Source organism: Citrus clementina, unplaced genomic scaffold, assembly GCF_000493195.1.
Source record: "Citrus clementina cultivar Clemenules unplaced genomic scaffold, Citrus_clementina_v1.0 scaffold_1, whole genome shotgun sequence".
NCBI classification, from domain to species: Eukaryota; Viridiplantae; Streptophyta; class Magnoliopsida; order Sapindales; family Rutaceae; genus Citrus; species Citrus x clementina.
In genome coordinates, this window is record NW_006263303.1 from 21,067,660 (window position 1) to 21,079,685 (window position 12,026).

A 12,026-nucleotide genomic window follows, 5' to 3' on the forward strand; every position below is an offset into this window, starting at 1 on the left:
ATGAAAAAATTACGATACAAACCTTATCACACTGTTACACACCTATTATGAAAACACACTTAAAACCTGTACACAAAATCATTTACAATATTTACAAAGAAAATTAACTCCAAACATCTATAATTGTAAATGATACAAGTTAGTTATAGCTGAGTTTTCTATAATTCTCATAGATAGAAAAGCCAGCTGTCTGGGAGAAGGTAAATTAAAAGAGTTGATAACCAAACGGTTAATAAAGTGCCTAATTCATGCTATTAGTTAGGCCACTTGGAAGATTAGCTATAGCTTAATCTTCACAATTACAAATGGTATAAATAGTGTAGTACAAATTCATTTCTTTTTAATAAGAAAAGAAAAGTCCAGCTCAATGTCTCTCAGATTTTGTACTTGTTCTAACAAAGAAACACTCTAGTTCTAAGGAAAATATCAAAACATTTGATTCCTTTCTAACTGAGAACATAGAGTAAGGCTCATATGGCTATCGAGCATCTACCACTGAAAGTGTTAAGCAGTTTCCTAAAGAGGCTTCAGCATTAATATTTGCTAGCAGAACTGACCTTTCCACAATTTGCACATATGAGAAAGCAGGCTGATGTGGGGAAGGCAAATTAACAATCTCGTCTTTTAGCATTGCGACAACTTCCAACATGGTTGGTCTATCTGTTGCATTCTCTTGAACACATAAAAGGGCCACCTTAATGTATCTCGTCACCATCGAATACAGTGCTTCATTTTGCATTGTCGGATCCAGCAACTTCCAGGCTTTGTCATCCTTCCACAAATTCCAAGCCTGAAGTAGAAAAAAAAAATTCAAAATGCTAAATGAATAAGTCAGCCATCATTTTAGTTCTGCGTATAGGAAATTCTTAACATTTCCAATTCAATAATCAAACTTTATTCCTTCACAGTTATTGCTAGATTCATTGTAATATGCTGAAATAAATGAGAAATATTCTCACTTACATGGCCAAGAAGGGTAAGGGAATCAGTATTATAAAAGCGTGTATTCTTCTTGCTACTCAGTATTTCCAACAGTAACACTCCAAAGCTAAACACATCAGATTTGATAGAGAATAGGCCGTGCAAAGCGTACTCAGGCGACATATAACCACTGAAATTCATTGTTTCATCAAATATTCAACAATGAAAGCAAATGATATTTGCATGAGGATTTAAATAGTCTTAGGAATCAAATTTACTTACTAAGTTCCAACTATCCGATTCGTATTTGATTGCATCTCATCACCACCAAACGTTCTTGCGATGCCAAAATCAGATATTTTTGGATTCATGTCACTATCTAAGAGAACATTACTTGCCTTGAGATCTCTGTGAATAACTCTTAATCTTGAATACTGGTGAAGATATAGAAGTCCTTGAGCAACTCCTTCAATAATTCGAACACGTGTTGTCCAATCTAATAGATCTTTCCTAGCAGGATCTGTTACAATATCAAACCTTGAGGAATATTTATAATATGAAATGGTACAGGTTAAAACAATGGGTACAGATAAAAGTCAGCGAGAAATTGTAAATATTTATTTCTTGAATGATGGAAAAAAAATACCAAAAATGAAAAAATCCAAGCTTTTGTTAGCCATGTACTCATATATCGAAATCTTTTCGCCCTGTTCAATACAGCAGCCGAAGAGTCTGACAAGGTTCCTGTGTTGAAGTTTTGCTATCAGCATCATCTCATTTTTAAACTCTTCTAGTCCTTGTCCTGACTTACTAGAGAGCCTTTTAACTGCAACTTCCTCTCCATTAAGTAGTTTACCCTGTTTCCAATTGCATATTTCAACATAACGCTCTATACTCTGTTTATTGTAGCAAAGTTCACAAGAATGCTACCTTATAAACAGGCCCAAAGCCACCTTCGCCTAGCTTATTTTCTTCCGAGAAATTATCTGTAGCTGCTGATATGCTAGACAAGCTGAAAAAGAGAAACCAAGATTCCTTACTCTTTCCCGTTCCAGCGCTATCTCCCTCACAGAATTCCTTTGCTCTGCTCATATTGCCCATATTTATTTCAAATAATAACATATCTTGGCTTGCTTCGGTTCTTCTTTCTGTATGCCGGTTATAAAAAATATGAGCATACGTTTTGTCATGTGCACTCATAGACTCATGGGGACGCAAAACATAAGACAGTGATTTAAAAGGATGTCACCTTTCTCTTTGAGCTTTTTCTTCCTTCGATAAAATATGAGAAAAGCGGGAAGAATTGCCACTGGAAGAGCAGCTAGTACCACTATCCATAGTGGCCTCTTCTTTCCTACACCCAAAAATATATTTGCTATCAATTCCCAGTTTCATTTTGCCGGAAAAACTGGGAAATAGCCAAATAACCCCTGCTTTGTTTTAGTTTCTCTCTGTATTATTGTGGCTCATGTGGTTTATAACATTCAATTCCTGAAACAAGTAGGCAAGTGTAATTCGATTTAATCGGAAGGCACAGCTTTTAGAAGGAAGCCTTGCAATAGCAAAGAAGCTGAAAGCTTTGCAATATCAACTTCAAAAATGCAATAATGTACCTGGTTCTGAAGCTGGTACTCGTAAGTAGATAGACTGTCCGGTAAGGTTTGCAAGTGTCTTTCTCATATCAATCAGGTCCCCAAACCACATTAAACAGCCACTGCCTCCTCTGGTTAGGTTGAAGTAGGCATAAGCTCTACAGGTGCAGTTATTCAAGCACTCAGCCCCACATTCCTCAAGATTCATACCCTCATTTAGCGAAACATCTAGCAAGTCAGGCACTTTCATGTCATCAAACCTTTTAAACTGGTTTGCGGTTTTGCAATCTGACAAATGGCTTCTCACGCATGTTGTAGCCCATGTTTGGTTGTGTTGTGAATTGGGTTTGAATCCCTTCAAGCACTCACACTTAGGTGGATTATCAACATTGCAAATACTGTTAGCACCACAATGCCCATAATTTTGACAAACATCACCGGGGGCTGAGAACATGACTTGCCATCCAGAACTCCCCTCGTTCCATAATAGCCGCTGGATCTTGCCTAATGGGTTGATTTTTAACATCATTATGCTTAAATTGTTGTAGGATTCATACCTGTAATAAATTTCATCTTCCGTATCTACCAAAATTATTTTGTAAAGATAGTCTATAAATGTAGGACCATCTTCAAAGATAAATCCATTCCACGGTCCAATACGGGCTAACTTCAGCGATCCCTTGTAAAGAAAAATTTGAGGTAACACATGTATGTCAAGTCTGTAAGTGAATTTTCCTGGGGATGGATCATCAGCGGTTCTCCACGACGTTAAATATCGTTCCCGACCAGTCTTTAAATCCCAACCCACCTTCATGCCCGGTAACAGAGTGTCTGATGGGAAGTCAAAGCTCTGCCACAGATAGCTACCTTCAGAAGTATTATTGCTAAAATTTTCCCTTAGAACAAGGTTTCCGGTATCTAACAGCTGTGCCACTGGACTTTTTGCTTCTTTAGACATGTTCGAAGACCAGATAGTGCCATTTGCTTGGTTGAGAAGCACAAGGTTCCCATTGTTGTTAATAGCTAAAATTCCATGTGGATCAAGAATTGGGCAATTTCTATTAGCGACCCAAACAACTGTGTCAGGGCTCTTCTTATACCATACTCCCAAGTACCTGTTCTTTGAATTACCAGGAGAGAAGAAGCCTAGTTCAAACCTTTGAGATGGTGAAACCAACTTCTCACCATCACGGATGAATGTTGCTGGAGTTATTGAGTCTGCTGCTAACGAAAACTGCAAGGCCAACAAAGAGGTCAAATAACTGATGATGTAGAAGCTAGAAAGGTTCTCCATTCTCAAAACTGGATGAAAAATATCAAAGTGTTTTGAGATTGATTGAAATAGAATTAATATTCATCTTCTAAAATATCAGTCCTAACGGGGTGTTGAACAAGTCTATTGAATTGACCTCCTGGTGTTGAATTTTGAAGTCTTGCAGACTCTTCAAAACTTTAGTAAAATAGTTAAAAATTATTCACTTGTTGAAAAAGGAGTTATTTTAATTACTTCAGGACTTCCTGCGTGGTATCCTTCCATTTCTCAAGGCTAATGGTTTGTGGTTCCAAAATCATAACTCGACTTGACTTTATCGCTAGATATTTCAAACTTACGTAAGAAATGAGAAATTTCTTTGATGAGAAATTATTCTCTTAAACTAAATTTTGATAGCGATTTATAGCAATATCCAATGGTCGAAAATCCTAACTTATAATCATCAGTGTTACAGATAAACTTCACTGCTGATCATACAACAGTAAAATAATAAATATTTACAATGTTAAATTATTTTGAATATTAAAAAAATAAAACTTAACTTATAATAATCAGTGTAAGCAACGTCAGTTACTCAGTTGTTAACAACACTACTAATAAAATGGTTAGTTCAAGCTATCAGATTCACCACTTGCAAGATTAGATTTAGCTGAAGCATCACGTCCAAAGATTGTATAAAGAGTGATGTAGTACACATTCATTTGTTGTCTACAAGAAAAGAAATTCAGCTCCGTTTCTCAGCTTTAAAAAAAAAAAAAAAAACACTGTGATTCTAAGCAATGTATCAAACATTTGATTTTTTTTCCTAACTAAAGCACATAAAGCAGGGTTCAAATAGCTATCGAGCTTGATCTCTGGATGGATTAAGCAATTCATTGAAGAAGCTTCAGCCTGCATATTTGTGGGTAGAACTGAATATTTCATAACTCTCACATATAAAAAAAGCAGGCTGTTTGGGAGAAAGTAAGTTGGCAACCTCATTTGAATGCATTGAGACAAGTTCTGACATGGCTGGTCTATCTGTTGCATTCTCTCCAACAGAGAGAAGGACCATGTTCATGTATCTCTTCAGTATTGGATAAGATGCTTCATTTTCCAATATAGGACCCTTCAGTTCCCAGGCTCTACCATCACTCCACAGATTCCATACCTGAAGCAAAACAGATCATTCAAATGCTGAATGAATAAGCCAGCTCTCGCACTGATTCTACTGATGTAGGAAGCTCTTTACTTTTCCACTTCAATAATCAAGCTTTTTGTTCTATTAGGATTTTTACTAGATTAAAGAACAAAAAAGAAAGAAGAGAAAAAAGTGAGAAATCTTGACACTTGCATGGCCAAGGGTAAGTGCATCGGTATCATAGAAGTGGGTATTCTTCTTTTTACTCGGTGTTTCCAATAGCAATACTCCAAAGCTAAAAACATCATCTCATTTTTTGACTCATCTTGTCTTTGTCCCAACTTACTTAAAAGTAGAGATGGCCAATGGGCCGGATGACACGTGGTACGACAGGTGTTCGTACAGCACAGTACGACATGAGCACGTTTCAGCAGAGTACGCGGCACGGCACGCATGTGGGTCGGGCCAGGCTTAGAATTTTAGGTATGCGGGCCTTAAAAACACAACATAATTAAAAATGGGCTAAGCACGACGCGATAAAAAAGCCTGCAATAAGCACGTTTTATTTTTTAATAAAAGTAAACTTAAAATTTTATGATTTTACAAATAACTTGAAATTAAATTTTTTAAATTCATTTAATTCTTAGTTTAAAAAAATACTATAATTGATTTATATTTATAATTTATTAAATAAATAATTGATATCATGATTTTAATGAATAAAATTATAAATATCGTGATTTTATAAATATGTATTAATATTATTGTGAACTATGATTTATAACTCTATGTAAGTTTAAGTTAACAATTAAGTTAACCCTTAAGAAATTTTTATTATTATTATTGTTGTTAAGTATTAAAAAAATTCTAATACTATAAGTTCAAATTTAGTAATTAATATTACATTAATAACTATAATCTTATCATAATCTTATCATACAGGTTCTTGACAAACTCATTACATTCTCTAATTATACTGCATATATATTTAAAAAAATTTCTTATTATTAATTAATAAATTAATAACTATCAATTTATCAATATATTAATATTTTTTAAATTAATAGACTTTTGGAACTTTACTGTAGATCTCCAAAATTTTACTGTAGATGTCCAAAACACGTATTTTTTGTGTTATAAATTTAAACAATCAAGGAGAATTTAATTAGTTAATTAATCAAGTTTCTTCTTTATTTAAAATTTTAAAACTAGTATTAATTTTTATAAGGAAAATTATCCACCGTCCACCCGTTTTTTTAACTTTTTCAAAAATCCACAATTTTTTTTTTTTGGAATCCACCTGAAATTACATTTTTTTTACTTTTCCACTTTTATTTGGAGACCGTTAAGAAAACTAACGGAATATTATATAAATGACTTTTTTACCCTCAAATGTAAAAGATAAATTATCCATCGACCACTTATTTTTTTGTTTTTTTTTAAATACACAATTCTTAATTTTTTTTCTAAACTCCACTTAAAATTATATTTTTGTCACCTTTGCACCACTGTGTCATTGTAAAATAATAATTTTACCCTTATGATGTTAGTAAAATTCTAACAGTGTTATAACGAGGGTGAACCAATGAAAAAAATATTAACTTCAGATGGAGCGCTGCAAAAAAAATTATGCATTTTTGAAAAATAATAAAAAAATAAGTGAAAAAAAATTATATATTTAAAAAAACAGTAAAAAAATAGTGAACAGTAAATAATTTTCTTTTTTATAATTATTTTTCTATTTTTCTAAAGGGATGGGTGGAAAATATCACCACCCAAACAATAAAACTGGGAGGGCTGGGATAAATGATGAGTACGGAGGGCCATAATAGATAAACTAACATACTTTTTAGTAAAGCTATGATATAAGAATTTAGAAATAAGAGGGTAAATTTTTTTTTTCCTCTTTCTTTAAGAAAAGGTGCATAGAAATTAATATGCCCGCTGCCACACTACTATCCGCAGGGGTAACGGTCGGTATTGAACACTACATAAAACTGTCTCTTCCACCAGAACCTCTTATTAAGATAAAAGATTTTGGTCGTTCAAGTTATGTTTATTAAGCAGGTGAAACAATATTTACTGAATCCTCGCAAGGCCCACCCCCAGCTGTTCTATAAATTACTATTTTTCAATGTTAGTCTTTACATATTATCATTTGTAATGGAGCTCCCTAAACAGGAGATTAATTAATTTTCATTGCCATGATAGTGTGGTATAATTGGACAAGCTCAGGTGATAAATGTAGAAACCAGAGTAAAACAAAGTACACTATAAGAAATTAACAAAGATAACACTCTTTTCTTAATAAAGCGACTTCGATTCCACACTGCAGCCTATTAAGTCTACATAATTACACACTACTCATCACCTACAGGCAAATTAAAGACACACGACGACGTGATTTATTATACTCTAAAGCTAGTCACTCTTTAACAGTGAACTTAATTTTATTACTAACTTGCATGCATATATCATGCACTCCCACCCACCCCCCCGCCCCACCCCGGGGGCACCACCAGAGCACACACGCTAGCCATTATTATTAGAAACACGTATCTAGAAGTAAGGTGAACTGAAGTCACAGCCCTGCCTTGGAGAAATGTTGCACTTGCGAGGAATTTGACTGGCCGACTCATAAGCTTGTCGCAACATCCCGCCCTGTATCTGTCCTTGCTGCAGCTGGCTTCTCAACGCTTGCTCTAGCCCCGGGCAGCGGCATCTGTTGTCCAGCTGCTGCAGTTGTTGGCAGCATTGTCGAAGATACTGCTGTTGTTGATTGTCGCCAAGGCTGCTGCCCCACAGGCCGTCCTCCCCTTCCTGCTGCCGGTCGCGGACCTGCTGCCTCAAGTGCATCTGGCACTGGCGGAGTTGCTGCTGCTGCTGTATCTGCTGCTCGCAGCTCTGCTGGGAGGGGTTTTCTTCGTCGATGAAAATGGTGGTGCGGTAGATCGAGGAGTTGGCAACGAGGAGGAAGAGAGCGAAAGTAGATAGAAGGAGAATGAGCTTATTTGCCATTGCCGCTTGTTAGGGCTTTCTAGGTCGATGGTGAGAGTTCGGGGTGGTGGTGAAGGGATCTTTATAGCAAAATGAAGGTGTATGCATGGCGGATACGTGTTAGATGGAGTGGTAATCAGGGCAGGTGTTTGATGGTTGCAACTCATTGTCACACGTAGATGTTTCATGCAATTTGCTGGCAATTGAGGTTTTTGTTTGTGCATGCATGCAAAATTAAACTGCCTGCCTTGGGATTTTAAAATTTTGGTAACTGCAGGAAATTGCTTGGGAACTCTTATACAGCTTTGTTCTTTATGCAACAGAATCAAAATCTTCAAATAGATCCAATACTGTATATTGTCAAGAGTGAAACATGAGAGTAATAACAATTTATTCATAAGTATAAATTTCCAATGTATTTAATTTGTTTCTATTTAACTCTTTTAGATTTCTTTTCCGAGCAAAAAAGAATCTAGATTTGATTTATTTATGTAACATACTTTTACCTAATTTCTATACACAAATTTATTATTTTCCTTGATGATATGGATTAGGAGAAAAATTTATTAAATGAAAAACAAAATGATGTCTAGTCAGAAGACGTAATGAGACTTTATCATTCAAGACATATATTCTTTTTTAAGTTAAAATCTCCAGGAAGAAATCAATTTATAATTATATGCTTTGCAAAAACTTAAAACTAAATGTAGAAAAAATTAATAGAAACTATTGGCATCCTTAGACAAACTAGACATGTTAGATGATGTTGTTGTGAATATGGGATGGGTAATTCCAAATACCATATTCCCTATGAAAAAGTAAATAAAAACGTCAAAATGAAAATACCATATTCCCTGTGAAAAAAGTAAATGGTCATTCATTTTGTTACAAAAGCATGTGTGTGTACACACTAATTGGGCCGGCCAATTATTGCTATAGATAACATAATATAAAAATGTCATATTTTTACTAAGAGAAATGTTGATTCCTTATTTTAATAAAATATTATTTTATGAGGCTAAAATAGTTTGTTAGAAAATAAAAATGAATTTACCTTTTTAACATATTCATGACTTTTGTTAAACATACATGAAATCAATTTGTGTGTCGGAAAATGAAAATGGAAACAAGCTGTGAAGTAAAACACCACCTTGGGCCTGATCGGGCCAGTGCACAATTTTGATACCTGGATTTGGAACACGTGAGAACCGAGAGCGTTACGTTTCAGGAAATTCAAGCTAAAAAAGCCCGTAGAAGATCTCAGAAGAAGAAAAGTCACAACGTTTTTCACGAGGAAACGTACCAAGTACCAATAAAAAAAAAAACTTACATTGACAATTCTACCCTTCATCTCAGTATTCTCACCCACTCCCCCTCCTCACTACGAAAACACACTCGCTTCAAGTTTCACCGCCACGTGATCTTTCTGTTCTTCGCTAATTTACTCCCAAAAATGCGCGTATATGTAACGCTCCTTCTCGAGCGTAGTAACCAACCTAAGCCTGAAAAACGAACTTTGTTTGTAATTTACATATTTGCTTCCTTTTTCTGGATATTTCTCCCTAACTCTCTGTCACCAAGAACGAGCTTCAGACTTATACGAATCCGATTTAGGGTTTCTTTTTGATCTTATCAGATCGGACTATCTCGATTATTAAACCCTAATCTTCGGATCAGGTAATCCCAATATCCAATTCTGTACGATTTCATTCTGTTCGTTGAATTTTTATTTTTTAAATTATTTTTTTGTTTTTGTGTTATTACTTGAAATTATTGCTTATGTGTTGTATGAGTCTAATAGATCTCTTCCTTATGTGATATTGGTGATTGTTTTATTGGGTTAATTCAAAAATCAAATCTTTCTGGGTTTTGTAATTTGAGCTCATTTTTTCCTTTTATTTTTTATTTGGGTAGTTGATTTTATTTTATTTATTTTTTTTTTTGGGCCTAGTCTTGATCTGCCTTTTGAAATTTTATTGGTGTTGCCATTTGGGGATGCCGAAATTTTACTGAGAGGTTTGGGATCTGGTTGTTTAGCGTAGAAGGCAATTGTCAATTGGATGGAATTAATTGTGATTCTAGCTCTTGTGTTGAATCAATTGAATTCGTTTTTATTCGAGCAGTTTCTGATTTGATTTTGTCTTTGTTGTGATCCAGGTCTGAGCATTCCGGTTGTTGGGCCCCTTGCATCAGCTGAGGTTCATGTCTGATTTTGATATCCAGGTTCCTGCTGCCTTTGGTAAGTCCGCTTAAATCTATGACATATTTAATTTTTAGTCTGCACAATTCTTGGCTCTTTGCATGAGAATTGGGAGGGAAAGCGTCTTTTCAAGCACAAACTCGAATGTTTGTTAAAAATCATGTTCTGAGTTAGTGGGTGTGAAACAACAGAGGTGTAGGATCGGACTTGGTGGCAGACAAGATTATAGTAGAATTGGAGTAGGACCCACCAAGTAACTTGTGAAAACATTTTGAGTTGAGTAACTTCATCCACCATATGAAAGGTTTATGGAATTTTGGCAGGTTTATGAAGCGTCATTGAATGTGCAAAATAATTAATTAAAAGTTGAAAAACATAAAGGCCGTAAAGATATGTTGATATAGGTTGTAAACGTATGGCAATGTATGTCTTTTATGTATTTTCGCGTGATACCAGATATAGAGGCTATTGGCTCAGGCCTATTGGCCAATGACAGGCATGCTTCTCCTAGCTGACTTCTAGTATGCAGTGGTAGCAAGTTGCTGCTCTTAAGCGGCTTTCCATTTGAGGTTCAGTTTTGAACTTATTGGTGAAAGGTTATGTGGTTAAAAGTGTTAGTTCTAATGCCTTTTTGCCTGTTCTTGAGTTGTGGAATTTATATATGGCAATGGCCATGATTTTTCATTTCTTACTTAAATCACATGCTGCCTTTAAAATCTTGTGGTTGTAAATCAAACTATAAGGACCCTTAATTTTAGCCAATTTGCGTTACAGTTCGAAGCATACCTATATGCAAAGATGGAAATCAAAATATAGGTGCCTTTGCTTCTAATTTATAGTTGGTGAGGTATTCAGTTGTTGACTTCTCATATCATAGTGGATATTTGTTGCATTTGGTTCTTATTTAGCTTATGGTCGTTGAAATGACCAATAACACTTTACCCTTTTTAGTTGTTCTCCTTGTTGATGATGATTTTACCTATAAATTCCTCATTCCTTTGTTCATAAAAATCTAACCTTCTGTTCCTTTGTGGGTGGTAGACCCGTTTGCTGATGCAAAGGCTGAGGACTCAGGTGCTGGTTCAAAAGAGTATGTGCATATCCGTGTTCAGCAACGGAATGGTAGGAAAAGCCTGACAACTGTCCAGGGGTTGAAGAAAGAATTTAGTTACAACAAAATCCTCAAGGACCTCAAAAAGGAATTTTGCTGCAATGGAACAGTGGTCCAGGATCCTGAACTAGGACAGGTGCACTTTTGATCTCTAGCTTAAGCGATTAATTATTATCATTATTTGTTTTATTTTATTTATTTTTATTTGATTTCTTATCCTTCTGTTTGTATATAGGTCATTCAACTCCAAGGTGACCAGCGGAAGAATGTATCTACGTTCCTTGTTCAGGTAATATTCTTTTCTCAGTCTACCATTATTTATATTCTCAAGGCAATAGGCAAGAGCCAATTCCTAAAGGTTATGGTACGAAATCAAGTTCCTGATTTTTTTTTATTTATTTATTGGGGCAACAGGCTGGGATTGTGAAGAAGGAACATATCAAAATGCATGGCTTTTAAGTAAACAGCAACTTCCGTTTCTGCACATTTGGTGACCCGCGTTCGTCAGTGCAGTGCAGAACATGCTATTGATACTATTAAAAAAAAAAAAAATTGTATGTGGTGGTGCTGTTATATCATCTCCTGTGTTGGTTTAGTATTGTTTTATCTGTTTTTGTGCCACTGATGTTTCCTAGTTCTCGGTTTTATGTAATGTGGGATGATTATGGTTATGTGATGCAGTATAGTTTGCTCGTATGTTGTAAGTACAAATTATTATCCAAAGTTATCATCTAATTTTAATGGGTACTAGAAGGAATAATTTGCTGAGAGTTGGGATGTGCTTAATAGAAAGCTATGGATGTTCTGTGAGT

The 12,026-nt window shown here is 35.1% G+C and overlaps 3 protein-coding genes across 3 annotated transcripts; 1 reads left to right on the plus strand and 2 right to left on the minus strand.

Annotated features, from left to right (window-relative positions):
* Positions 1-478: 478 nt before the first annotated feature.
* Positions 479-3,807, minus strand: LOC18054689 (G-type lectin S-receptor-like serine/threonine-protein kinase At4g27290). Its single transcript, XM_024178348.1, has 7 exons — positions 2,535-3,807; positions 2,171-2,275; positions 1,852-2,069; positions 1,568-1,778; positions 1,204-1,441; positions 964-1,111; positions 479-790 (listed from the first exon to the last, which is right to left on the minus strand). Exons 1-7 carry the CDS (start codon positions 3,805-3,807, stop codon positions 479-481), a joined length of 2,505 nt encoding a protein of 834 aa, XP_024034116.1.
* Positions 3,808-7,465: 3,658 nt separating this feature from the next.
* LOC18054691 (2S seed storage protein 1) lies at positions 7,466-7,924 on the minus strand. The gene has a single exon (XM_006452128.2). The coding sequence runs from the start codon at positions 7,922-7,924 to the stop codon at positions 7,466-7,468; it is 459 nt and encodes a 152-aa protein (XP_006452191.1).
* A 1,475-nt stretch (positions 7,925-9,399) lies between these two features.
* Positions 9,400-12,026, plus strand: LOC112095866 (protein translation factor SUI1 homolog 2). The gene is made up of 5 exons (XM_024178439.1): positions 9,400-9,580; positions 10,061-10,142; positions 11,145-11,350; positions 11,450-11,503; positions 11,629-12,026. Exons 2-5 carry the CDS (start codon positions 10,106-10,108, stop codon positions 11,671-11,673), a joined length of 342 nt encoding a protein of 113 aa, XP_024034207.1. The 5' UTR covers positions 9,400-9,580; positions 10,061-10,105; the 3' UTR covers positions 11,674-12,026.

What these genes read in the sequence shown, in the direction of transcription:
- LOC112095866 (XM_024178439.1), top strand. Translation starts at nt 10,106, where the DNA reads ATGTCTGATTTTGATATCCAGGTTCCTGCTGCCTTTG. An exon ending in CCAGGTTCCTGCTGCCTTTG is followed by an intron (nt 10,143 to 11,144) that starts GTAAGTCCGCTT and finishes TGTGGGTGGTAG; the next exon opens with ACCCGTTTGCTGATGCAAAG. An exon ending in TATCTACGTTCCTTGTTCAG is followed by an intron (nt 11,504 to 11,628) that starts GTAATATTCTTT and finishes TTGGGGCAACAG; the next exon opens with GCTGGGATTGTGAAGAAGGA.
- LOC18054691 (XM_006452128.2), bottom strand. Translation starts at nt 7,924, where the DNA reads ATGGCAAATAAGCTCATTCTCCTTCTATCTACTTTCGCTCTCTTCCTC.
- LOC18054689 (XM_024178348.1), bottom strand. Translation starts at nt 3,807, where the DNA reads ATGGAGAACCTTTCTAGCTTCTACATCATCAGTTATTTGACCTCTTTG. An exon ending in CTTGGATTTTTTCATTTTTG is followed by an intron (nt 1,442 to 1,567) that starts GTATTTTTTTTC and finishes ATATTGTAACAG; the next exon opens with ATCCTGCTAGGAAAGATCTA. An exon ending in CCCTTACCCTTCTTGGCCAT is followed by an intron (nt 791 to 963) that starts GTAAGTGAGAAT and finishes TTTCTACTTCAG; the next exon opens with GCTTGGAATTTGTGGAAGGA.